The sequence below is a fragment of the Debaryomyces hansenii genome, assembly GCF_000006445.2.
Source record: "Debaryomyces hansenii CBS767 chromosome G complete sequence".
Taxonomy (NCBI): domain Eukaryota; kingdom Fungi; phylum Ascomycota; class Pichiomycetes; order Serinales; family Debaryomycetaceae; genus Debaryomyces; species Debaryomyces hansenii.
Window position 1 is genome coordinate 1,248,425 of NC_006049.2, and position 25,046 is coordinate 1,273,470.

Below are 25,046 nucleotides of genomic sequence, written 5' to 3' on the forward strand. Positions count from 1 at the left end.
TTAATAAATTCGGTCAGGGTATGTCTATAATTTTACTTGTCGGTAGTTTGTATTTTCTTTTCTTGTTTGTTAGCTATAGGATAATAGGCAGTACATAGCATGACTTCAAAAAATATGTATATTATTACAATGAGCCATAAAGATAGTCATAAGAAGAATTAAATATATAAGAATTAAATAAGAAGAGTTAAAGGTTACCTTCCCTCCCTTCTAATCGTTAACCAATTTTAGTTAAAAATTATATTCCGCTATCGCAAAATTGCAACCAGTAAACTCCAGGAACTATTATATCTTGTATTTATTGTTAATTGGTTGCTTCTGTTTTCTGATGACAGATATGCTAGCTAGTTTTTCCCTCTTTAAATTCTTATCAATAATGTAATCTGGCTTTTCTGACGAATAATCACAATCAATCCCTAGTTTTGCACAGCTAGTACAAATCGGTCTAGCTTCATCGCACTTAAGATGTTTTATTCGGCAAATCCAGCATCCATTTTTTGATCTTGGAAGTAGCCGTCTTCTGGTGTACTTCTTAGGTTTGTCCAGAGCAGAGTTGGTGCTCAATAAACTATATGTGCTTTTACTAGGAGTCAGTCTCTCCAGTGTTGACACCAGGAATTCATTAAATAATGGATAAGTTTTTCTCCTTCCTTCTTCTTGAAGATGAGAATTACTAGAAGATGGGAAACTTGCAGAGTTATGATGTACTAGTTTTGGGTTAGGTGTTTGAGGATCAACACGTAAGTTGGTATTACCGGTAAAATCAACTCCTTTATACCTGTTGTATATGGGGGAAACTCCTGCCCAGCCAGGTGATTCGACAGATGGAGAAGAGCTTGTGGTCGATGTTGCAAAATTTGTTGGCATCATTAGATTCTTCTTACTATCTAAAGATGTGTTAAACTCGTTCAAAGATTTTTTGTTGATCTTATAGTTTGAATTGTCAGTCTTAGTTACTGGAGGAAATGCGGACAAACTAGTCAGATGTTTTAAAGATGAACCCGTCATAGGTCTAAAATACTCTTCAGGTACAGAATTTGGGGTGAAACTTGAAGTATCTGATAGTGAGGACGTAAAAGTGTCGTTGATGGTGGCATTATATGGAGAGTGGCCAGTGTGAGCATGGAGAGTTGGTGCTAAACAGTTTTGAGATCCAGAATAATCAAACGGATTACTGATTGAATCTGGTATAGATTCTAATGAAGGGTTTGCTAGGTCAAAATCGAATTTATTATAAGTAAAGTCCGCAGATTGTGGTTTGGAATATTGAGAGTCGACGAGACCTAACGACGAAACATCTTCAAAGTTAAAGATTGAATGGTGATTTGTAGACGGCTGTATATTTTTTTTGATATTGTCGGCTGAAGCGATACCTTGTAGGTTACTATAAATGCTGTTGTATCCAGCATTAGTAGGTTGGTCATGTGGATATTGTTGTAATTGTATGTGTTGATGCTGCTGTTGCAATTGTTGTAATTGTTGTTGTTGTATCATCAAAAGCCTTTGTTGTTGTTGAAGCTGTTGTTGTTGCTTGTTGTACTGCTTTAAATACAGCAGGTTGTGAACAATTGGAGGAGCGTAGTCTAATGGATCCAAGCCAGAGTCTCCTATGTATATTTGGTCGTATTTTGCATGATTGTTATTACCGGTTATTGGAATTGGTGGTGACGCTATAGGTTCGTTAATATTAGAAGCCTCTCCTGTCTCAAGTCCCGAATTGGGAGAATTAACCAACGAATTCACCATCTGGATACGTGTTTCACAAATACGTATAAAGCACAGTCCAATTCTATGTGCGTGAAATCCCGTTAATAGTTTATGAAAAACTGGTTATTTGGTGACTACCTTCTTTCAGTGTCTGCTTAAGTTGCAACGGCAGATATGGTCTATCCTATGTATTACACCTAGCCCAATGCTATCGTTCTTAAAAACTTTTTCACAAATTTTTCAAATTCGCTTCAAGCCTATCAGTAATTTCTTCGCTTAGCTCCTCGGTCTAGTCAATTATTTCGCTTGAAATTATATCCCTTTACTCAATTGCTTTAACTACTAGGCATTAGCATTCGTAAACTCCGTTAGAATGTGTAAGTCTACTCCTGAAAAAAAAAATGCTCTATTATTCCAAATTATATAGCCATAAAATTTTTTTGATAAACGATGTTTTCTCAATCTTGTCTTCCATACTGCTACCAATTTTTAAACAATCTAATTCAGACATATGAGACAATTATTATTAAGCAATTTTCAAACGCATACCCATATCTCTGATTGTCGCACACAATAAATATACTGTTGGTTATGCATTCAAATTACTTTGCATCATAAGCGTTCACATTCCCCGATAGAACTACTCACAAGCGTATAACCCTTTTCATCACTATCGTACATTTCTCCCAAAAGGGTGCCACCGGTATATGTACGTCATGCGCCATTGTAATCATGTGCTACGTATATAACTCCGCATTTTTTACAATCCGAAATTCGGAACTATCCGCGATTTTGCAACTCATGCACAATAAACACCCGAGGTAATATTTTGAAGAATGCTGCAAGTATATGCTACTTTGAGGTTGACGAAAGCTTATCTTTTGGTACGGACTAATTTTCTTAACGCCGATGTGGAAGACATTTTGCTAAGGCATTACGTCACCTGCGACATTTTGATGTTAAGTGAGACAAATGGCATATCAACAATGAGTGCATTTACAGCAGCTTTTGTAGTAAGACGGTTAGATTATTAAGCGGATAGTCGATATAGAAATACGGAATGTCGTCCGGAGACACTTTTATCAGGTACCAGAAGGCAAACAGAACAGCCGAAGGGCATCACGGTGTAGACGATGAATAAATTGGTTGTGCACGACTTAACGAGTGCGAGCGAAAAATTTTCAGACGACAATGAGCATTTAATGAGAGAAGCATCATTGGAAATATAGAGTTTTGTTTCTTCTTCTTCACATATTTTACCAACTTCCGGATTACCAGCAAGACTAAAATACCTCTGTTTAGTTAAGCAAAAATGGCTGGAAGGAGATTACAAACACTAACCCATTGTATATAATCCGGTATTAGGAGCTACAACTCGACGAGTATGTGTACTTTTGTTCACATTTTTCATTGTGTGGTAGGGCCAATTATAATGCCAGGTTCGCTTGATGGGTACATCCAACCACGTGTTGTATTGTAGATTATGGCCGTGAATGGAGGTTACTGTAGGGAATCTGATCGTCAAATAGTAACGGGGCGTTGGAATCCGACAATCACAAGACCGTTTAGGCGGAGTATTTACTCGATTTTATTCATAGCAACCAGTTGCTACGCATTTTCTATTGTCGAGAGAGAGCTGTTCTTTCAACGGTTTGTTACACCTATGCGAAACGCATCAAAGTGACTATTGATGAGCAAGTCCTGCATGATTGTTTATTATTGATCTTGGGTTGCACCGAATCTCAATAGCCTAATATAAAACAAAACATCCACCAACAAGTTGAATTTGTTTATTCTATATATACATAGTAAGTATGGGTAGATGGAGACGTCTTGGAGAACGAGAAATGCTTGATATTTCAGCACCTACAAGTGCCGAACAGTTTGTTCGCAGTTTTAAATTCACTGTAATCGTTATTTGTAAACATGGCTTTACCGCTGAAAACAAGTACGAATTGACTACCCATAAGGGTGATATTTTAAAAGTATTAGAACGTCCTGGAAATGGATGGCTTTTAGTACAATTCCTAGATACGGTGAATAAATATGGGTTGATACCAGCAAAGTACGTTGATATAGCAGTCAACGATCCTTTGGATCCTATTACATTGCTGTGGTTACATCAAGTTGATGAAGTATCTCCTACTAACAGCAAATTATATAACCAGACTGAAGATATAAGAAACAATAACGCATTAATGGTAAGGCCAATTTCAACTCATAACAAATCGTATCCGAAATCTGCCTCTATCTCCAATGTTCTCTTGCTAGACAACAGATATTGGTACAGGTTAGACATAACATACTCAGATAATAGTAAAACATACGTACCTCGGTATTATGAAGATTTCTATAACTTGCATGGGTCTTTATTGAATATGGTTGGTAAGAATATAGATACTAATGGCATTTCTCCATCATTGCCCAAATTGCCGGAACCCATTCCTCCTACAGCGTCATCGCAATCAAAAGATCTGATCGTAATGTTATTAAAGCGTTGTAATGATCTAAGCATATACACCAATAGACTCTTCAACGATAAGAGATTCCAAAGATCAAAGGCTTTATATGAGTGGCTAGACGTTTCCTATCGTAATTTAGGTGGCTTATTAAGCCACCTAAATTATAATTTAAATAATGAAGACATTACAAGGAGGATTCTGCCATACTCTGTTGACATTTTAAATAGCATGGCTTCTAGTAACCAGGACAATAATGTTACATTAAACAAATCGGTTATTCCTATATCGCCGGCTGCATTTTCTGAAAGACATGATTTGAACTCGATTGGTCTTTTGGGAAAAGACAATACATACAAAACTATAGCAAGTCGTCCACCAAAATTGACGATAAATACTTCAAATCATGATTATAATGATTCGGTTGGCTCTCACTCCGAATCGATTTTTTCCGATATCGATTCTGACAAAAGTCCCGATACGCCATTCTCATTCTCTCATGAGATATTTACACTGAAAAATAACTATGTCAAATTGAAAATCATCAAACAAAACGACGACATCGTTGCTTTAAAGATATATAGGAATGATATTAAATCGGTCGCCGATTTGAAGAAACTAATCGGCGCTAAACTTCCCTACAAGAGCTTGTATATCAAATTACAGGATTTTAAACATATCGACTCACACAATTACAATTTCATTCAAGTTTTAAACGAGTCTGAGAAAATTGTTCTCAGGGCAACATGAATTTTATCGTATATACGAAACTACGACCAATGTACTATATTCTCTAATGTATTCGTTATTTATTTTAATACATCACGTTATCTTTGTGATATCTGGCATATCATCATTTGTTTGTTTATTATTTATGACCATCATCAATTTGCATTACTGTCTACAAAACTAAATGTACTCGCATTTATATTTAGGCATGCCTGGTTTATACCATTCCAAAGCAATTGTTCCGCTTGGTTGGCCACAATGGAGCATCCACAAACCCAGCCCGAATTGTTTCAAAATGCACGACATGCCTGTAGTAGATGGCTTAAGTTGAATGCACATAAAGTGCATACTGGAATGCAGACTTGCATAATGGCTTAATGTACGAGGTAACCTCTAATGGAGTACAAATTTTATTCAGGTACACTATTCCCCTCGTGGTGGACGGAACAAAATTTTACTGGGCGTACTTAAATAGGGGAAGGTCGATATAAAAAAACCGGAATATGTTTCTGCTACTGCATCTAAATATGCGACCATAGGCGATACCATTTTTTGTTCGATGAGAAAGTCCACACAGAAATAACGAATATGATATTTAATAAGAAGATTACCCTACTCAAGGATAAGGTTTCATGCAGCTTTGAATTTAGGTTGACCTGAGTAGCAAGGGCCTGGTCGAATTCTTGATGACATCTTTGATCAAAGAATGCAAAGTAGCTACTAACCGCTTGCTAAATCAGAATTTGCCCGTAGGTAAAGCCAACAGATGTAATTCCGTCTAGTCCCTAATATTCGTAGTCAAAAATGTGCCGTTGTAAGCAATTGGGCCCAGAACCCTAAAATATTCAAATAAGAATGTGGGAGCTATGTTAGCATGTGATGATCAGGCTTGAAATAAGCTTAGAAAGCGAAAGTGATACGATCCAATAATCGAGACAATTGTACGAGATTGTTTGATCATTGTATTGTATGAGCCTACAGCTTGCAATGATGACATTAGTCGATTTTTGTTGAACTTCTGTAGCAGTAACCGGACAATTTGAGTAATCGAACGATGGTGTGTCTTTTAGATTGCTGAATGTTTGTAAAATCGTTAAATTTTTGTGCAAAATCATAAAAAACAAAAAAGCGAACGAAATACTTTTTTAAAATCCAAGATATGATTTTCCTTAATAGAAATACTTATTCCTTTCACTCTATAAAATTGATAGCTTTATTGGCTCCATGATCTAATAAAGTCTCTAGACCTCAAATCTTGAGTATGGAGCGAGATTTAGAAATATTAAGCAAAAGTTTTCTGTAAAGTTCGTACTTCATTCAATGTCGATAGTGTTACCTAAAATTCATGGAATATTCAAGAATGTCAAGTTTACGATGTTATAGCCAGTGATTTCATAAGGCACTAGGCATCTGTAAAACAGCACACTTGATAAGATACAACACACTTGATGAGCTGAAACATCTCTATGATTTTTATAAGAGATCTGGGAATCATCATGAAAGTTCGATGACTATATTCCGTAGTAAGAAATGTCAGATTATGATATCGAGTATAGAGTAATTCGTTATCCATAGAAAGTAGATCAAATTCACGTGATACGTATATTTGATCCATTTGTTTAAGTTTTGTCCCAAAGAAGAAATTTATAAACATTATCAATTAATTTATGGCCCCATATTTAGTATTAATATCTCTATTCCGTCATAAATTCTTAGTCATAGAATAATAATATATATTAATAATGAAGTTTGAATTCAAGCTTAAGAGGAATCTCAATTCGTTGAGGCCCATTAATAATGAAATTGAATCCATAGAAGATGCCGATAGTATGACAGATGAAAGTTCTATTTTTGACTCGATTCCCACAAGTAACTCTATTAGTGTCATAAGTGAAGATATTGAAGAGAAGAAAACTTTCTCGAGACCTATAAGTTGCTATACTACTCCTCCTTTATCAAATGCGAGCTTAACATACAAAACCTTCGAAAAGCTCCCAAACCGAGACTTAATAAGAAAAAGCTCGTGGCTAGGAAGTCTAGTTTCTACTTCATTAAAAAGAAAGGAAGATTTTTATATAAAGAACAATAATACTCTTGATAGTACCGAAGACTTTGATTATAGTTCAATAAATAATGATGGTAGAAGGCAAGAGTTTTATCAAAATTTAGACATCGGCAATGGGGCTACGGAAGAACAGTTTATAATAGTCGACAACAAAGAACAGACTAAATTTGATCTAGATACATTAGATGATAATTCATTCACGTTGACATCAACCAGTTTTCATTCCGAGGATGTTTCAAACATATCTTGCTCAACAATACAGTCCAATAATAGAATACACAGAAATGCTAGAATGAAGCCAGAGTTTGATCAGAATATTGTCAGAGATAGATTATCATTCTTACAACCCACAAGTTCCAGCATGAAGATAAAAATCTACATTAATGAAAAGGATCAACTTGAAGACGTAATAGCTTTGAAAGTACAGAAGGAACGTTTACAAGATATAAATGTGTTAATTGACATAATAATAAGTAAAATTACTAGTATGCGTTCAGATATAAATAGGGAGAATATCAAATTGTTCCTAGTTTTCAAACAAGAGAGCATCAGACCAATTCTTCTTTCAAAGACACCTAGAAAGACCTTTAATGAGTCTAATTTAAATTTATTTGACAACACTAGCTTGATAATGGATTATTTATCGGGCAAAGAAAAGCTCTACATCAGAGCTTTAGTTTAAACATTATAGCTGGTCTTCATATATACTTTGTCTCAATATTTTTAATTTTACATCTGCCATTTCATTCGGGTAAATATTTTATTAGCCTGTACTTTAATAAACGTAGTAATACATTCGAGTAAAACGTGGAACGATATGAATCCTAAAATAGAGATAAAGGGGATATGACAGGAATCTTCAATATGGATGATGACGATGAAGATTTATCGACGAAGCTAGAGAAAAAGCTTAATTTGAACTACAGGCTAGTAGATGAGAACGGTATCACCGCAATAGACGAAGATGATATAAATGATACAGTTGGTGAATTACCACGGCCAATACCAGTGAAAAATACTAGAAGAAATAGCATACCATCAACCATTAATCCGTCCTCTTATGAAATTGACATTCAGGAATCGTATGTTTCGTCTTTAAATAATACGAATAATTTCAAAAATTATAAACCAAAATTGTCAGATTTCGAGCCAATAAAGGTGTTAGGCAGAGGTGCTTATGGTAAAGTTATATTGGTCAGAGAAATTTCTACAAATAGGTTATTTGCACAGAAGCAACTCAAGAAAGCATCGTTGGTAATAAATGAAACTAATGAAATACATCAGATAAATTACAGCAGAACAATTAATGAAAAATCCATTTTGGAAATAGTTAATCATCCCAATATTGTGAGCTTGTACTATGCGTTTCAGGATAATGATAAAGTTTATTTAATATTGGAATATCTTAGTGGTGGAGAATTGTTTCACCATTTAGCACAGGAGAAGTTTATGAGTGAAAAGAACGCTTCTTATTATATTGCACAAATAATTTTGGCCTTGAGATATTTGCATAATAAGCTCGGAGTTATATATAGAGATTTGAAACCTGAGAATTGTATGTTGAATTCGTATGGCAATTTGGTGTTGACAGATTTTGGTTTGTCTAAAGTTTCCACAACAGACGAAAAAAAGCACTCAATGACAGGTACGGTCCAGTATATGGCACCAGAAATTTTGAAAAGCGAACCATATACATACTCCGTTGACTGGTGGTCATTGGGGTGTGTTGCATATGATCTATTAACAGGCTCACCTCCATTCAATGGTAACAACAATAAAAAAATCATAGAGAAGGTTATTTCTTCGAAGAAGACTTTAAAATTTCCCTTTTATCTTTCATTGGATGCTAAAGATTTGTTAAGAAAGTTATTGCAGCCAAATCCATATAAGCGATTCAATATTGATAATGATTTTGATCTGTTAAAGAAACATCGTTTTTTCAGACATATTGATTGGTCACAATTGGAAAGTCCTGATTATCAATTAGAAACATTACCGCCTATATTGCCTATTATCACTGATCCAATATTGGCCGAAAATTTTGATGAAGAATTTACTGAGATGTCTTTTACTCCACCAAGCAATGGAAGTGATAGAATTCACTGTGCAGCTGGAGCCAATCAATCTGATATATTGCATATTAAAGACTTTACATTCACTAATGATAGCTACTTGAACTCGGTTTTCAACGTATAATATTGTTTGATGAAGAATATTAATAGAACTTACTATTTCACATTCAATCATATTAATAGAAATATAAATAGACCTTAATAATACTTAATATATATATATTTATACGGCATATTCAGGTGTAATCGACACCAAAAAGTAACAATAGAATGATGCCAACAAATATAATCAAATTAATCAGAATTTCAACAACCAATGAGAATTTAATACTTTTTCTTAGGTCTTTGCTATGAATAAAGTTCCGATTGAAAAGCTTTATTATCAAGATACCAAGTATCATGAAATGAAAATGCAGAAATGAATCATTGAAAAATGGGTATGCATAGATCAAAAATGTGCTAAGATTCCACACATAATTACAGTTGAATAAAATAATGAAGAGTTTGGCACTAAATTCAGTAATTGTAACTCCAAACATTTCAAATATTGGATCGATGGAGATTTGGTTTGAGTCATAAGTATAACCGAAATAATTATCAACAAATAATTGGAAGTCAATAATATTATTTCGTTCATTCACGCAAATTGAACTTACTATAGCATCAGCTGATATTTGGGATTCGACATCTATCGCTCCGTAATTTGATATAGGCAAGTTATGCTGCGAGAGCAAAGCTTCCGACGAATGCAAAGTTTCAGTATCGGTAACGGAGTTTCTGTCAAGTTGATAAGACGATAATTTATTTTTGATCGCCGAATCAAATTTTCTATTATTGGTCAATGGACGGGTATTATTGTTTAACTCTTCACTCTTTTGAGGAATAGGTAGAAACGGTAATAACCAAGCGAAAAAATTCATATTCGATATGAATTGTGATGTCCAAAATGGACTAGTATCATAATTCCCATTATCATTCAGAGAAGCAATGCAGCATGCATTTCTTTCCAAATTCAAATCAGAAATTTGTGTTAAATTGTTTTTTTCCTTTCCGCCCTCTTTCTGGAAATTGTTTTGTTCGTAATGCTGTACATTTGAATTTAATGTATTGTTACTGTAGTTAGCGATCGATTTTAGTGGATCTTCATCATCTTCTAAGTCGTCAATCGACACCACGATAACATCGTCTGTATCTAGATGATACGTGTTCTTTGGAGATATTGAATAAAGTTTATCAACTAGATTATAGCATGATTCCAAATCGGCAGATACCATATCAGATTTGAATGATGGTAATTTCTTGAAATTCAAAGAACCTGTATCCAATGATGGAACCCTCGATGGTATCGACATAACCTCAGGTGCGATTAAGGTGGCAGTTGATTTCTTTGAATAAACAGACCGCTCACCGTCATTCAAAGATCCAGCTAAAATCATTGCTGCATCCACTTTCACTTTATTATTGCTGCGTAACGCCCTGTCAATTGTAATATGTTCACGCCACATTCTATAAAGACTTATGAATTCTTTATAACCCTTTTCGTAATTAATGGGAGAGAATCTATACGTAAATTGACAGAATTTGACGAAATTGAAAACCAACGCTATTATGGCTACTTGTTTAACACCTAAATCAGGAGCACCTTCGGAGTTGTTTGTATCTCCATGAATCGTTTCATTCAGTCCAGCTAAATGATCTGTACCTCTGCCACGACGGGCAACGAAATAAACCAAACCAAATTTGAGCAATTCCTCAATGATTGGTAAATAGAACTTATGGAATGTTCCGTTTGTATTAGACGTCTTCTTTTGAACGAATAGCAAATCTCTGACAAAAGTAACGAAACCAGTAGCCCCTACGAGCAACAATGCTAGAAATGCAGATTCAAATAGTTCCACGGAATTTGGGCTGTACAATTGACTTACATCTCCAGTTATGTATTCGCCGAGCCATGAATGCAAATTAGCTATGAAGACAAAGCAGGCCAACTGTATTATGCATAGGATGATAATTGCATAGAAAAATGCAATTTTGTTCATAGATAGCGTTGCGGATTTATGCAAATGCAACTAAGGTTACCACTATGAGATCTCTCTTTGTATATTATGTTCGGTCCCCCTAATATTCATTGCATAGCAAAAGGTAAACATAGATCAAATGTTTTGATCACGATCACGTGATAATTTAGCTTTGGTATCAAAACCACAGATATTTCAGGTTTAGTTACATACATTAGAAGGCAGAAACAGATATGAGCTTCATTAGGGGCATTCTCTCAATTTCAACCCTATTAGTGAGAATATGGCCGTATTTTCTGATTACAAAAGAAAATGACCGGAATACTACCAGGTGTTGTAGTGTAGATGCAGTTTTGCAAGAATTTGTATAAATAAAAAGAAAGAATTGTTAGAAACATTCTTCCTAATATACTTTATGTTGAAACCAATAGCCAAAATCTTGTCAACGTAACCGAATGAAGCCATTGATGTTCAATCTAACTCGAGCGAGTTGGCCAAAAGAAGTACCTAAGAATCTATATCCTTTGCTACCGAAGCTTATCTAGACCATTTTGATGAAGCTACGTATGTTCATACTCACGATATTCTAGTATTACTTCGAAATGCATTTACAAACATTACTGGAAATATTGGATTTCATCAAGAGTCGATGATCGTACTTATCAGATAAAAGAATTGATGGGTTGGTTCTCTCAATAGTATAATGAGTTAGTCTATGATACAATTGCACCATATTACTCTATATCAAGCTCCTACTTAACAACATATGTACAACAACATACTGATAGGGAATACATATGAAGTATAGACTTAAACACTTGAAGTATCAATAGTGCAACAAAGATAATTACATAAGCAAACGTTTTTCTCAGAAACCCTTCTGTTAGTTATCAGTGCCTCATTAGAAGAACAACTTTAGAGTAAAACTTAGTTATTGCAATAGACAAATCTGTATTCGAAAATGGTAGATTCAAAAAGAGTGATTCCATTGGAGTCTAATCCAAGTATATTTAATTCTTTATCGAAGAAGTTGGGCTTATCACCTGTGCTTCAATTTCATGACGTTTATTCCTTAACAGATAGTGAGCTATTAGCATTTCTTCCTCAACCGGTATATGCAATAATTTTGTTATTCCCATTAACCAAGAATTATGAACAATATAGAAAGAGCTCAGATAAAGAACAATCAAAATATAATAATGAAAAATTTAATGATGTTAAGTGGTTCAAGCAAACTATAGGCAATGGGTGCGGACTTTATGCTTTGCTTCATATTTTGGCTAATTTACCAGATGACTTTATTATTGATAACCTGATTTTAAAAAAGTGTTTGTTGTCTCAGTTGAGCAAGAGTTTGTCCGTAAAGGAAACTGCAAACCTAGTTGAGCAATTAGAAAAAAATATCCAGTTGGACTCTAATTACGGTACGCAGGGCCAAACAGAAGCTCCCGATGCAAGTGAATCAATAGACTTGCACTTCATTACTTTTGTTAAAGGAAAAGATAATCATTTATATGAACTTGATGGAAGAAGAGCTGGCCCGATTGACTTAGGTATATCAACTAGCCTGAACCATATTCTAGATGATTCTAAATTAACTGAAAAGATCCAATTCTACATGGATAATACTGATGACGAGAATAAACATAATTTTGCAATGATGGCTATGGGTCCCTCCCTTGATTAGAATTTCTAATATGCTGATTATGTATGAATATATACCTAGTAATATATATGATCTTTAAATTTGACCCTTAATGTCTATCTTCCTAAAACCATTTTGGACTACAATACTTTGCAAAATGCCTCTTGATGCAGCGCAATCAAAATCAGTACCCAGCACAAGGAATTGAAGTAAGTTATATTTTGTCAAAAAGGTATTCCAATTGTCAACGTCATCTTCTGCGTTGCTCGTAAACTTTAATTCTTCCACGAGGAATGGAACAGGTAACTTTCTATAACTCTTAGCAATTGTATTCAATGATTTTATTCTTTCCTTACTCACCAAAAAATGCTTTATCAAATGAGAAGCCAAGTTCATTGATGGAATAGATTTGAAAAAATTATATGTGTTGAAAAATTTATGGTAGTCTCCATGAATTTGATAACTTTGCAAAAGGAAAGCTTTTTCAATACAGTCTAATAACTCTATTTGCTTTTTCCCTTTTGCCTTGGGCTTATTGGAACATAATTCTAATCTTAGCTTGTAGATTTCTGAATAGTTACCCATCATTAACATATATATAATTCTGTAGCATGTAAACTCCAACTCCACAGAATATACATTATTAGATAAATTTTTATCAGATTTTTTCTTGAGATAATATAAATATTTTAATTGCGATTGGCATTGGTTAAATTCTCCCAAATCATTATTTTCTATTGCTATTCTGGCATGAGTTTCGTATACTTGCATTGCAAAATCATTCTTAATATGCTGAACTGTCAAATCTTGTCTTATGGATTTGAATTGATTATTGACATATGAATATCCTGCCAGCAGATCTCCCTTGTATTTATCTAAAATAAATTTCACACTTTTCTCTAGCACCCTCTGGGGTCTTACTTTATACGGATCTGGTTCTGATGTCAACCTTAAATAATGCTTTTCCAAATCTTCACATTTACCTACGATTACCTTGGTGCTGCTCGCTTCGTTGATTCTTTTGAAAGGTTCTGGTGTTAGAGATTCCGCTCCAAATCTGGCCATCCTTTGTTTCTTTTTCTCAGCAGAATTAAACTCTGATTCCTTATTCAGCCCAAAAACTTCTGTATTTGATGATTTCGTAGTTATGTTGGGGGTTGCTGGAAGAGTTGCTGGAAGATTATTGGATTGTTTCTTTTTCGTTTTCTGTCTTTTTGGAGGTGGAAGGAAAACTGTACTCGTTGGAGTCAGATCTTCTCTTTTAGTCTTCGGCTTCTTATTCAAACACTCTAGTTCCAATTTTTTGCATGACTTATCTAATATAGGGATCTTCTGAGTCTCCCAATCATTCTCCCATATTTTACCTGTTGATAAGGCTTTCTCCATTAATGATTGTAGCTGAGTATTAAACATAACCTTATCAGAGTTACTGAGTAAGCTTGACCTTATAAAACTGTTGTTAACAAATTCCTGTAACGATGGTGGCCAGTTTTGACCTGCTTCTTGTGATTCTTGGGTGCTAGTTTGGCCAGGATTGCCGGACGTAGATGAGGCTGATTCCTGTGATGAGCTTGATGACTTAGCAGAAAGGTTCAGATTATTCTTCCCTAGAGTAACTGAAGGAGTCACTTCATTATATGTACCTCCCATATTATCAGTCGAATTTATCTTATCAGATGAATTGTTCTTAATCATAGAGACCCATCAAATTTCTGAGTTGATGAAAGCATTACACAAAATTCGCAGATCAACTGGAAGCTACAAATTGGTTACTAACAGTATACACTGTTTGATGGACTATACATTGCGATCAACTGTGTATGCTTATATAGTTATTGACACAAATAATGAGGTCTGCTATATTTAATAAGGATCCACAGGTATTTTCGGAACCGAAGCGACAGTCAAAGTCAAGACCTCTGTTGAAAAATTCATCCCCTAGTATCAGTTCCACTAATTCACCTATAATACGTCAAAAGTCAACACCAACAACCCCAAATGTTGGCGAAAATTCCAAAAGCTCAAATGATAGTAAAAAACCTATTATTAATGGAGCTAATATTGCATGGAATTTAGACGAAATGGTCAACAGCTACCATGAACATCGAATTCTTCCCCCCATATTATCGCCAACGATACCCCAAGGTCAGTCTAAACAAGGTGAGGAAAAGAATATAAGTAAGGAAAACTCATCTACAGGGTCAGTAAATGCTATTGCAAGTGAAAATTTACCCCTTTCAATGTTATCCCCAACATTACCTGTAATGTTTGATAGTGATAGTAAAGAAGCAACACCAAGTAGTAATTATTCGAAATTAGTTCAACCTAAACCAAAACATCCAAACCCAAAAAGCTCATCGAAATTGGTAGGTCTGTCTGTTAATCAACCTCAACCATCAAGGCCTAAAGTTCGCTGGATCGACAAATCTCAAGACATACGCCCAAAATTTCTCCTCAGAATCAACTTCCGTAATCAACCTAAGTATAAGGAGAGCTTCAATGTTGATAAGGCAGATTCTCCAAGAAAATACAATGGCCTAGGAATATCGAGTTCAAATATTGACCCTACTGCAAAGGAAACCCAAGGACAAATATACAAAGAACCAAGCCAAGAAACCACGTTCAAAAAGCCCCAAGAAGCAAAGGAAGATGCAAGACAAGCAGACAAAGCTCCTTTTAAGAGACAGGGTGATAAACTTGACAAGCAACAAAAAAAGGAGGAGCAATTGAAACAATTGAATAGTGATGTTTTACAGAAAGAGCAAGCTCAATTAACTAACTTGGAAAGATTAAGAGTTCTGAAAAGTCAATCTCCACTAATACTGAGTCAACTGAAATTATCTTTCACTGATGAGGAGAAAGAAGAATTTAAAGCAAATTTAATACTGAAGAAAAATTATTGGATAAAGATAGCTAGACAAACGAAAGCAGAATCGGATAAAACAAAAGACCCGATCTTATCAATAGTGATAAGTATTGATGCTTTATTATTGTATATGATATCCTATGATTATGACGAGAAGCTGAAACTAGTCGCTGAATTATTACCTCTGGAAAGGTATTGGAATTCTCTTTATCAAGATTGTTCAAATTTGATTGTTCAGCTAAAACAGCAAATATCGACAACTAATGAAAAATCTACTTCTCGGACACCATTGACTGAATACATACAATTATTCATAGGCATATTATACCAGATGAAGGCTATTATATTGAAACAAGTTAATTCAGTTTTTCAGAAAGTGATTGATCTGTATATTTTCAAAAAAAAAAACCATAAGAATGATCCACTTAATGAATTAAATAATAAAATTATAGAATTACAGCAATCGACGATTAACAATTACAATAAAAGCATTGCAAATTTTGCCAAGGCAGAATCATTCTTTTTTATGACTTCACAAGTATCGGTGAATTTTCCGAAGACATGGTATAATAAGTCTCCGCATATGAATCCTACCCAGACCTATGTAACTAGCTTTGTCCCCGGTGGCGATAACTACTTTTTGCCAATAGGAATGTATTCTGAATTGAGAGAAATTAGTGGTTTTACGTTTAGTTGTCTTAGAGAATTTAGCGAACTATTCCTATGTACTAAGAATAATGGCGATAAACCCGAAACAATTTATATACTTCAATCTGGCTTGAAAGGTGCACCCACTGACGAGCTTTTAATATCATAATATTAGACTTGTATAATAAAAGTTATAGATCTTTTTAATCATTTATTAATGCTATTCATTAAAGACTATAGAGTCAAATGCTTATTTTTTATTTTTCGATGGCATATACTTTTCCTTATATATCCAGCTATTCCCGATAGACGTAACCCCAAAGATTTCACTTAATCTTAACCAGGAGGCTGCCTTGTAATAATCTTTCTTGTGTGATTTAGACTTAGAACACCAGATATCTCCTAACTGAACCATCGAATTTATAAAACCCATAGAGCCAGCTTTACATAGATATGCAATACCGATCACTTCATCCTTAGTGGAAAGACCCGAACCACTAACTAGCGCATTCCCTACTTCATGATATGATGCACTTACTATGTCCAGCTGTGACTTTGAAATGTTAACAATCTTGGTTAATTGTGATGGTTGTAGCCTTGAGTAATAACCATATAATTCGTTCGGATCGATTGGTTTATCACTTTTTAATTCTTTATTGATAAGAGATATCATGTCTTCGGGTTCCAACTCATTTAATCTTAACGCAATTTGTGGATTTGTTATTTGGATACCAGTAAGGATACATCTACAAAACCATTTTAGCGAATGTCTATTATTTTGCTTTACACCTTGCCCAAATTTTAAAGCCATTCCATATAAATACATGGCTTTTGGAAAATTATTTGGCATACTCGCTGCAATTCTTAGTTGATATGATGCTTCCCTGTCTTTACCCATTTTTCTTAGTTTGATTGCTGTTTGCGTACGAGAATCTGGTGATACTTCACCAGCGAGTAAAGGTGTTGGGGGTGTGCTTGAGCCGGATGTAACTCTATTAGGAGACATTGTATTCATCTGTGACTTACTCATGGTTGCACTTGTAGATACTGACCTATTTATAGATGACGATGGTGTTTTCGGACCTGATGGAGTCCTATCAGTACCAGATTTGAATATGGAAATCTTATCTACTGAATCAGAACTACTAAAGTTGCACTCATCATCTGCATCACTTGTCACATCTGGCCTATCTCTGAAAGATAATCCTTTCGGTATCGGGTTATGCTTATACGAGACAGATTTCGACTTAGGAAAAAATCCAGGCTCTAGCGTTGATGGATCTTTTACGGACAGTTCAATAGACTGGCTACCATTCCTTACCACTGGAGAATTTCTGGTAAAAAGAGGAATATCATTGGGGAAAGACTTACTGGATGATTGAAAGTTTTGGTAATCACTATTACTCGAAGGGGAACTGTTAATTGAACTTAAGTCAGCGTGAAAGGAGTCCACCGAAAAGTTTTGATTCGGCAAAGCAACCTTTACTGGACTCGTTTTAAGTTTAGGTCTATTTTCACTCCTCTCACTGGAATTTCTGTACATGCTGTTAGCTGCTTGTGGTCTTTGATTGGCAGAGCTCTTCATACTTAATGGTACTCTTTCTGATGTCGTCGCCGAATTTGCAAATATTGGCTTATGTCTGTCTTGGTTTGTAGTAGACGTACGTGGTTTAGGCTCATCTGTAGATCCACTTACTCCGGCCAATGCAAGGTCATCATCGTCAATTCCAAGTCTATCTAATAATCTCCCAGTAGATTGCATGGATATAACACTGTCCCGATGGTTCAACCCGAAATTTATGTCGTCCTCTTCATAGAAGTCGTCGTTGTCTAACCCTAAGCGATCGAGTAGTCTTCCGTTAGTACTTACCGAATCGAACGAGTAAATACTTTCTCTGTCTATATTATTGGGATTTGCATTTGTGCTATAACGAGTATTATTTGGAGTCCTATCTGACCTTCTGGCATTTCTCATTTGTATCTCTAGTTGATGTAAAGGCGAATTAATCGAATCATTGTTTTCTCTTGGAATATTCATAATTCTACGACAAAAAGCTTCCACTCATAAAATTCAGATCACTAGTTAAATCAGTGAATTAGCGGGTACAATCTAATATATCAACGAGTGTCTATACCTTATGAACAGTAGTATATATTAATGGCCAATTAGGATAAGATGCTTAATGTCACACACAACTATTTACGTCTGGAACAACACACGTCATGTGATAAAAGCATTATAGTACTATGTATGTTTTTACTAGCCATACTACAAAATATAAGTATTTATTCCATAGTAGTACGTGTATTAAGTGAAATACAACTGTCTGAATGACAAGACTGAAACGTATTTCAGAAAAGAGACAAGGAATGTGAAAATTAACCAAATCTGATTCCCGAGGTCAAGTGGCTGCAACAACCCAAATACAGACAAGAACCATTTTACCTTTACCCATTAAACTGAATCTAAATGTCTACATGTATATAGATTTATACATATTAACATATCACTATACTCATGTGTAGTTATTGGCCTATGAACCTTAATGTAAAAAAAAGTAGTCTTAGGAATGAGATATTTATATCGAGTCTTCAATTATATCTAGCCAAATACAAGATATGGACAATAAATCATTTGAAAATTCAAAATACCTCTTAACCAAAGGAACTTGAGATTCTATAATATTCATTGTAAGTTGTGATTGTATACATTCATGGGGAAATGATTTCCAAATACTGTTCCGAACAGTCGCATGGTTATCCAAATATTCAGCTATACTGTACTGCTTGGACATATATATTCGAGAGTAGTAAATGTAACAATAGCGACATACTGATGATTTAGTCCCAAGGCAGGATACTTCTCCAACAAATGTAATTCATTCCATATATGCCTAATTGAAGATGCCGCATACTTTTGGTGATGCGGCCCCAAAATAAATTGGCCTTTAGAACGAATGGCATTCAACAGGTTCAGAAATGTTTTATAACTGGAAAGAGATCTCCTTCTAAGTATAACTGAATTGACTAAACATATACAATGGAAGTCGTTATAAGTCCTCATCGTCCTATTCAATCTCCTGAAGTCGATCCTTCGACTTTGTCGAATTATACCAATTTTAATATCAGAAAAACTGACTTACAGTTTAAAGTTTTATTTGACGAAGAAAAGGTCGATGGAGTGGTAGTCTATGACTTATCAAGTATCGATGAAATAGAGGAAGTGATTTTAGATACGTCCTACTTGGAAATACAGAGTGTAAGAGTGAATGATAAGGAAATTGGGGAATATCAATTGAAAGAAAGAGCTGAACCACTCGGTTCAGCATTGGTTGTCAAATATACATTCAAAAAAAACACGCCTGTTAAATTAGAAATTAAGTTTTCAACTACTTCCAAGTGTACTGCATTGCAGTTCTTATCGAAGGAAGCTACTGATGGTAAGAAGGCCCCTTATTTATTTTCCCAGTGTCAAGCAATCCATGCTCGTAGTCTTTTCCCTTGTTTTGATACGCCAGCAGTTAAGACTCCATATAAGATGATGGCAGAATCTCCATACCCTGCATTAATGTCGGGTAGGCCAATTAAACAAGAACATAATAAACACTATTTTGATCAGCCAATTCCTATCCCATCATACTTAGTTGCATTAGCATCAGGTGATATCACGAAGGCCCCAATTGGACCTAGATCTCATGTCTATTGTGAACCAAGTAAGATAGATGCGTGTCAATATGAATTTGAACACGATATGGAGAAATTCTTGACAACAGTTGAATCATTAATTTTCAAATACGAGTGGGATCAGTACGATGCATTGGTGTTACCATCGTCATTCCCATATGGTGGTATGGAAAATCCTAACGTCACATTTGCTACGCCAACCTTAATTAGTGGTGATCGTGAAAATGTAGACGTTTTGGCACACGAATTGGCCCATTCTTGGTCAGGAAACTTAGTTACCAACTGTTCGTGGGAACATTTTTGGCTTAATGAAGGTTGGACTGTCTATTTAGAAAGGAGAATACAGGGAGCTATTTATGGTGAGCCAACAAGACATTTTAGTGCTATAATTGGTTGGACCGACTTAGAAAATTCCATCAATGCCATGGGCAAATCTGCTTCTAGATTCTCGACTTTAGTGCAAGACTTAAAAGATCAATGCGATCCAGATGATTCTTTTTCGACAGTGCCATATGAAAAGGGTTCCAATTTATTGTATCATATTGAACAAGTAGTGGGTGGAAAAGAAGTATTTGATCCATTTATTCCATACTACTTTAAGAAGTATAGATACAAATCATTGGATACATACGAATTTTTGGACACGTTATACGATTTCTTCAAAGACAAAAAGACTGAATTAGATTCAATTGATTGGAATACATGGCTTTATAAACCAGGAATGCCTCCAGTGAAGCCCAAATTTGATAGCACCTTAGTCGATCAATGTTATAACTTGGCCGATAAATGGTATAATGCTATAGTAAAACGCAACAAAAACTACAGTCAAGTTTTTCATTACGATGATGTCAAGGATTTTAGTTCAAACCAATCGGTTGTGTTTTTGGATACTCTTACTTCCTTTGACAAGCATGAATCGTTCAAGTGGTCCGACAACATCGATGCGCTACAAGCAATGGGTGACATATACTCCAATTATTCTCAATCTAAAAATGCGGAAGTTGTGTTCAGATGGTATGCATTACAAGTTACTGGAAATAATACCCAGTTCTACGACCCTCTAGGTGAATGGTTGGGTACCGTCGGTAGAATGAAATTTGTTAGACCGGGGTATGTCTTGTTGAATAACGCAAACCACGAAAAGGCAATTGCTTATTTCAAGAAATTTGAAGCAAGCTATCATCCGATTTGCAGATCAATGGTTAAAAAGGATTTAGGCTTAAGTTAAGTAGTTTTCTATTGCATTTTGCAGTCATATATATAGAAGTATAATACTATTTTGTTTTGTGTACACATTTTTTTTTGTTACTAAACGCGAATAAGCCTGAGTGAATGTGTAGTTCTTTGAAGTATCAACACGTAAACATTAAGGAAAGTCAAATTTATTCATAACTGCTACCCTAACATATCATACAAGAAAATGTCTCTTTCTTTTTCTAATATTCCAGTATGTATTTCTATGACTAAGATTAAAGAAAAGTGTTTTTGTAACAAAAGATCAGCTTTTAAAAATCACCAGAATTTATCTCAAATACTAACCATATATAGTTTACACAACTTGGTGAAAATTTCAGTCTTGATCGTATTAAAAACAATGTTGGACAGTTAAAGTCATCGGTATCCAAACTCCGTCCGCCACAAGAATTCTTCGATTTCAGAAGACTTTCGAAACCAGCCAACTTCGGTGAAGTGCAAAGCCGTGTATCCTACAACTTAGGATACTTTTCAGCAAACTACTTAGCTGTGGTGTCTATATTGAGTATCTACGCATTAGTTACCAACTTGTTATTGTTGTTTGTTATTCTTTTCTTAGGTGGTGGTTTATTTGCTATTAACAAATTACAAGGCGAAGATTTGGTCTTGCCAGTTGGTAGATTCAACACCTCCCAATTATATACCGGTTTGATGATTGTTGCCGTCCCATTAGGATTTATTGCTAGTCCTATTTCCACCATGATGTGGTTGATTGGTTCGTCAGGTGTTTCCGTATTGTCCCACGCTTCCTTCATGGAAAAGCCAATCGAAACCGTTTTCGAAGACCAAGTCTAGGCCAGCAAGTTGTACATTATTTAATTTATATGTTTAAGGTTATATAGACGCTGACCGCAATGTTTATTCCTTAATACAAACGTTCATTCATGTCCAGCTACACATAAATGTTCCGGAAGAACACAAGCACCGGTAAACATGCAATCCGTATACTCTCCCATCTACACATTATTTGTACAACAAATATCATAAATTAAACATGCGAATATAAAGATTAATAAACAAAAAATTATATACTTCTACCAGAGCACATTGCAGCGACAAGATGCCCCGTCGAAACCACCACGAAGGCTCAACGCTCCTCCATAAATCATTTCCAGTATATAGCTTTTTCCAAAATTATCATTAATAAACCTTCTTAGATGTTTAACTTAGTTCTTCTCCAGTGTCTTCTCTTAGCGTTATATCTGATGGTGTTACCAGATCTCAATCTGATCCATTGTGGCAATGGTCTGTTTTGCTTTTGAGCCTTAGCTAATTTTTGCTTAGTTCTAAAAGATTTTTGAGACTATTTCTTGTTAGTATAATGTTCGGGTGCATCCAATCCAAAGTTTCCACTCTATCCATGTATGTTGTCAAATGTTCGCCGCGTCTCGTCGGTCATTACAAACGACTTCCAGTATCTTCCCACTACGAACACTGGTATCTATTTCAACTTATTGATCGTCAAATTTCAATTTTTCATTGTATTGGCGTATTTATGTCCCACTTTGTATCCGGGTCTAGTCCACTTCAAAATCCTCCAATGCGATGATTCTTGCTCTATCTGACGCCCTTTAATTCTTCAACACTTCCTCATGAATAGTCTGGTCTTATATCTCTGTTCTAGTACATACAGGCATCTTTTACTAATTAATTATACTATGTATTCGAATAACAGTAATGTAAAGATTCTTTTTCTCAAAAGTTTTTCACCAGCCGAACGGGATGAAGAACACCATGCGAACATGCCACAAAACTCCAAGCCCAAACACCCATATTAAACAAAGAGAATGCCGATTCTGTAAAAATTCGCAGTAGCGCGCCCACCATAATTGTGACTGCTAAATAGATTTAGCGACGATATCTAAAGACATTGTCGCGGGAAAAGTCGCTCACCGCGACCCACTAGCGGGTTCTACCTATTACACAAACAGAATGGCAGGAGCGAGCACCTAACAAATTTTCAGACCCGTATTCTCATAACCCGGACCTAGTAGTGAGCGAGCACTAGCACTAGTTGAAAAAAAAAAAGATAATTTTTCACTGGTCTTAATTATCTATAGTAACAGCAAAACGTCAAAATGACCAGAACCTCCGTCTTAGCAGATGCTTTAAACTCCATCAACAACGCCGAAAAAACCGGTAAGCGTCAAGTCTTAATCAGACCATCTTCCAAGGTCATCATCAAGTTCTTAACCGTTATGCAAAAGCACGGTTACATTGGTGAATTCGAATACATTGATGACCACAGATCTGGTAAGATTGTTGTCCAATTAAACGGTAGATTGAACAAGTGTGGTGTTATTTCTCCAAGATTCAACGTCAAGGTCGGTGACATGGAAAGATGGACTGACAACTTGTTACCAGCTAGACAATTCGGTTACGTTATCTTAACCACCTCTGCTGGTATCATGGACCACGAAGAAGCCAGAAGAAAGCACGTTGCTGGTAAGATCTTAGGTTTCGTCTACTAAGCGCATCGTTTACTCAATGGGTTCCACCAGTGGGGCTGCACTTGCAACTCGTGTATTATAATGCTACAAAGTGGATTAGTTTAGGGTATTTAGAACCAATTAATACAAAACGCTATATAAAAACAGTGTAGAAATACGGGCCCACGGCTTGTTATGGGATTGGTTTCAACATAGCGGCATGTTGAACTGATTCTGACAAAGTCTACTACTCGATGCTAATGGAATACGAGGCCATCATGGTCTGTATTAGGGCTATTGGCCTAATGATGCCCTTTAATATCGTGAGGACCCGTCAGGTTCAAAATTGAGTCGTCTGTATACCGAAAAGTCGTGAAAAAAAATTCCAAAAAATTGAGACGGATTGTATGCGGATGGTAGATTCTATCGTGAAAAATCCTACTACAAAAAATTAATCAGACGGTTTAATTGAATATCCTAGTAAATCAGTGTATCATATAATTAAAAATGTCTTCATCTGGTATGTTATAAATGAAACGAGTAGTATTATCCCCTAGTATGCGACTGGGAATGGTTATTGTTGGATCGTGGGTAGAATATTGGAACGAAGTTGATGAAAAAATTATCCCTGAAAAATTGAACAGAGAGCAGTGTTTGGTATAGAATCGAACAAGGAGAACACCAACGCTAGAGAGAAACAGAATAGAACTGGAAGGAGTGCTTGGAACGAGTGTCAGCAAAATTAGGGCATTTGACTTCAAAACTACTCCTACGCTCTACTTCTGGACACATACGGGTGAAAAGAACGCCGAATGAGCATTACCAGCAATTAGGGAGATAATTACGAGAAAGAGTTTAATACTAACATTATTGTAGGTCCAGTTAGAGATGGCTCCCAAGTTTTTGGTGTTGCCCGTATCTTTGCTTCATTCAACGATACCTTCGTTCACGTTACTGATTTATCCGGTCAAGAAACTATTGCTAGAGTTACCGGTGGTATGAAAGTCAAGGCTGATAGAGATGAATCTTCTCCATACGCCGCTATGTTGGCTGCCCAAGATGTTGCTCAAAAATGTAAAGAAGTCGGTATTACTGCCGTCCACGTTAAGTTGAGAGCTACCGGTGGTACCAAGACCAAGACCCCAGGTCCAGGTGGTCAATCCGCTTTAAGAGCTTTAGCCAGATCCGGTTTAAGAATCGGTAGAATCGAAGATGTTACTCCAGTTCCATCTGATTCCACCAGAAGAAAGGGTGGTAGACGTGGTAGAAGATTGTGAATTATTCGATCAAGAATTATTTATATATTTTTTGATGTTTTGTTCCACTAATTTAGTTTAAAGAGGGTTTGATGATGAAAATTATTAATTGAATTACTTTTTAGATACTCTTTCCACTTTTTCCGCTGCATCTTCTTCCGGTTTGCTGCAAATCATATACTTACAAATGTACATTTATAAAAAGGTATTCGTA

The 25,046-nt window shown here is 35.5% G+C and overlaps 13 protein-coding genes across 13 annotated transcripts; 8 read left to right on the forward strand and 5 right to left on the reverse strand. All coding sequences in view use genetic code 12, as the record gives it.

Moving 5' to 3' along the window:
- Positions 1 to 285: 285 nt before the first annotated feature.
- Positions 286 to 1,746, reverse strand: DEHA2G15202g (DEHA2G15202p; the record flags this gene model as incomplete). Its single annotated transcript, XM_462202.1, has 1 exon — positions 286 to 1,746. One exon carries the CDS (start codon positions 1,744 to 1,746, stop codon positions 286 to 288), a length of 1,461 nt encoding a protein of 486 aa, XP_462202.2.
- Positions 1,747 to 3,554: 1,808 nt separating this feature from the next.
- On the forward strand, positions 3,555 to 4,916 carry DEHA2G15224g (DEHA2G15224p; the record flags this gene model as incomplete). Its single annotated transcript, XM_462203.1, has 1 exon — positions 3,555 to 4,916. The coding sequence occupies one exon, from the start codon at positions 3,555 to 3,557 to the stop codon at positions 4,914 to 4,916; it is 1,362 nt and encodes a 453-aa protein (XP_462203.2).
- A 1,721-nt stretch (positions 4,917 to 6,637) lies between these two features.
- Positions 6,638 to 7,642, forward strand: DEHA2G15246g (DEHA2G15246p; the record flags this gene model as incomplete). Its single annotated transcript, XM_462204.1, has 1 exon — positions 6,638 to 7,642. One exon carries the CDS (start codon positions 6,638 to 6,640, stop codon positions 7,640 to 7,642), a length of 1,005 nt encoding a protein of 334 aa, XP_462204.1.
- A 164-nt stretch (positions 7,643 to 7,806) lies between these two features.
- Positions 7,807 to 9,156, forward strand: DEHA2G15268g (DEHA2G15268p; the record flags this gene model as incomplete). The annotated part of the gene is made up of 1 exon (XM_462205.1): positions 7,807 to 9,156. The coding sequence occupies one exon, from the start codon at positions 7,807 to 7,809 to the stop codon at positions 9,154 to 9,156; it is 1,350 nt and encodes a 449-aa protein (XP_462205.2).
- Positions 9,157 to 9,268: 112 nt separating this feature from the next.
- DEHA2G15290g (DEHA2G15290p) lies at positions 9,269 to 11,071 on the reverse strand (the record flags this gene model as incomplete). The annotated part of the gene is made up of 1 exon (XM_462206.1): positions 9,269 to 11,071. One exon carries the CDS (start codon positions 11,069 to 11,071, stop codon positions 9,269 to 9,271), a length of 1,803 nt encoding a protein of 600 aa, XP_462206.2.
- A 940-nt stretch (positions 11,072 to 12,011) lies between these two features.
- DEHA2G15312g (DEHA2G15312p) lies at positions 12,012 to 12,737 on the forward strand (the record flags this gene model as incomplete). The annotated part of the gene is made up of 1 exon (XM_462207.1): positions 12,012 to 12,737. One exon carries the CDS (start codon positions 12,012 to 12,014, stop codon positions 12,735 to 12,737), a length of 726 nt encoding a protein of 241 aa, XP_462207.2.
- Positions 12,738 to 12,791: 54 nt separating this feature from the next.
- Positions 12,792 to 14,390, reverse strand: DEHA2G15334g (DEHA2G15334p; the record flags this gene model as incomplete). The annotated part of the gene is made up of 1 exon (XM_002770599.1): positions 12,792 to 14,390. The coding sequence occupies one exon, from the start codon at positions 14,388 to 14,390 to the stop codon at positions 12,792 to 12,794; it is 1,599 nt and encodes a 532-aa protein (XP_002770645.1).
- A 152-nt stretch (positions 14,391 to 14,542) lies between these two features.
- On the forward strand, positions 14,543 to 16,378 carry DEHA2G15356g (DEHA2G15356p; the record flags this gene model as incomplete). Its single annotated transcript, XM_462210.1, has 1 exon — positions 14,543 to 16,378. The coding sequence occupies one exon, from the start codon at positions 14,543 to 14,545 to the stop codon at positions 16,376 to 16,378; it is 1,836 nt and encodes a 611-aa protein (XP_462210.2).
- Positions 16,379 to 16,459: 81 nt separating this feature from the next.
- DEHA2G15378g (DEHA2G15378p) lies at positions 16,460 to 18,247 on the reverse strand (the record flags this gene model as incomplete). The annotated part of the gene is made up of 1 exon (XM_462211.1): positions 16,460 to 18,247. The coding sequence occupies one exon, from the start codon at positions 18,245 to 18,247 to the stop codon at positions 16,460 to 16,462; it is 1,788 nt and encodes a 595-aa protein (XP_462211.2).
- A 1,002-nt stretch (positions 18,248 to 19,249) lies between these two features.
- Positions 19,250 to 21,502, forward strand: DEHA2G15400g (DEHA2G15400p; the record flags this gene model as incomplete). Its single annotated transcript, XM_462212.2, has 2 exons — positions 19,250 to 21,003; positions 21,442 to 21,502. 2 exons carry the CDS (start codon positions 19,250 to 19,252, stop codon positions 21,500 to 21,502), a joined length of 1,815 nt encoding a protein of 604 aa, XP_462212.2.
- A 798-nt stretch (positions 21,503 to 22,300) lies between these two features.
- DEHA2G15422g (60S ribosomal protein L39) lies at positions 22,301 to 22,784 on the reverse strand (the record flags this gene model as incomplete). Its single annotated transcript, XM_462213.1, has 2 exons — positions 22,301 to 22,450; positions 22,779 to 22,784. 2 exons carry the CDS (start codon positions 22,782 to 22,784, stop codon positions 22,301 to 22,303), a joined length of 156 nt encoding a protein of 51 aa, XP_462213.1.
- Positions 22,785 to 23,225: 441 nt separating this feature from the next.
- On the forward strand, positions 23,226 to 23,618 carry DEHA2G15444g (40S ribosomal protein S22; the record flags this gene model as incomplete). The annotated part of the gene is made up of 1 exon (XM_462214.1): positions 23,226 to 23,618. One exon carries the CDS (start codon positions 23,226 to 23,228, stop codon positions 23,616 to 23,618), a length of 393 nt encoding a protein of 130 aa, XP_462214.1.
- A 465-nt stretch (positions 23,619 to 24,083) lies between these two features.
- DEHA2G15466g (40S ribosomal protein S14) lies at positions 24,084 to 24,853 on the forward strand (the record flags this gene model as incomplete). The annotated part of the gene is made up of 2 exons (XM_462215.2): positions 24,084 to 24,096; positions 24,453 to 24,853. 2 exons carry the CDS (start codon positions 24,084 to 24,086, stop codon positions 24,851 to 24,853), a joined length of 414 nt encoding a protein of 137 aa, XP_462215.2.
- Between the last annotated feature and the right edge of the window lie 193 nt (positions 24,854 to 25,046).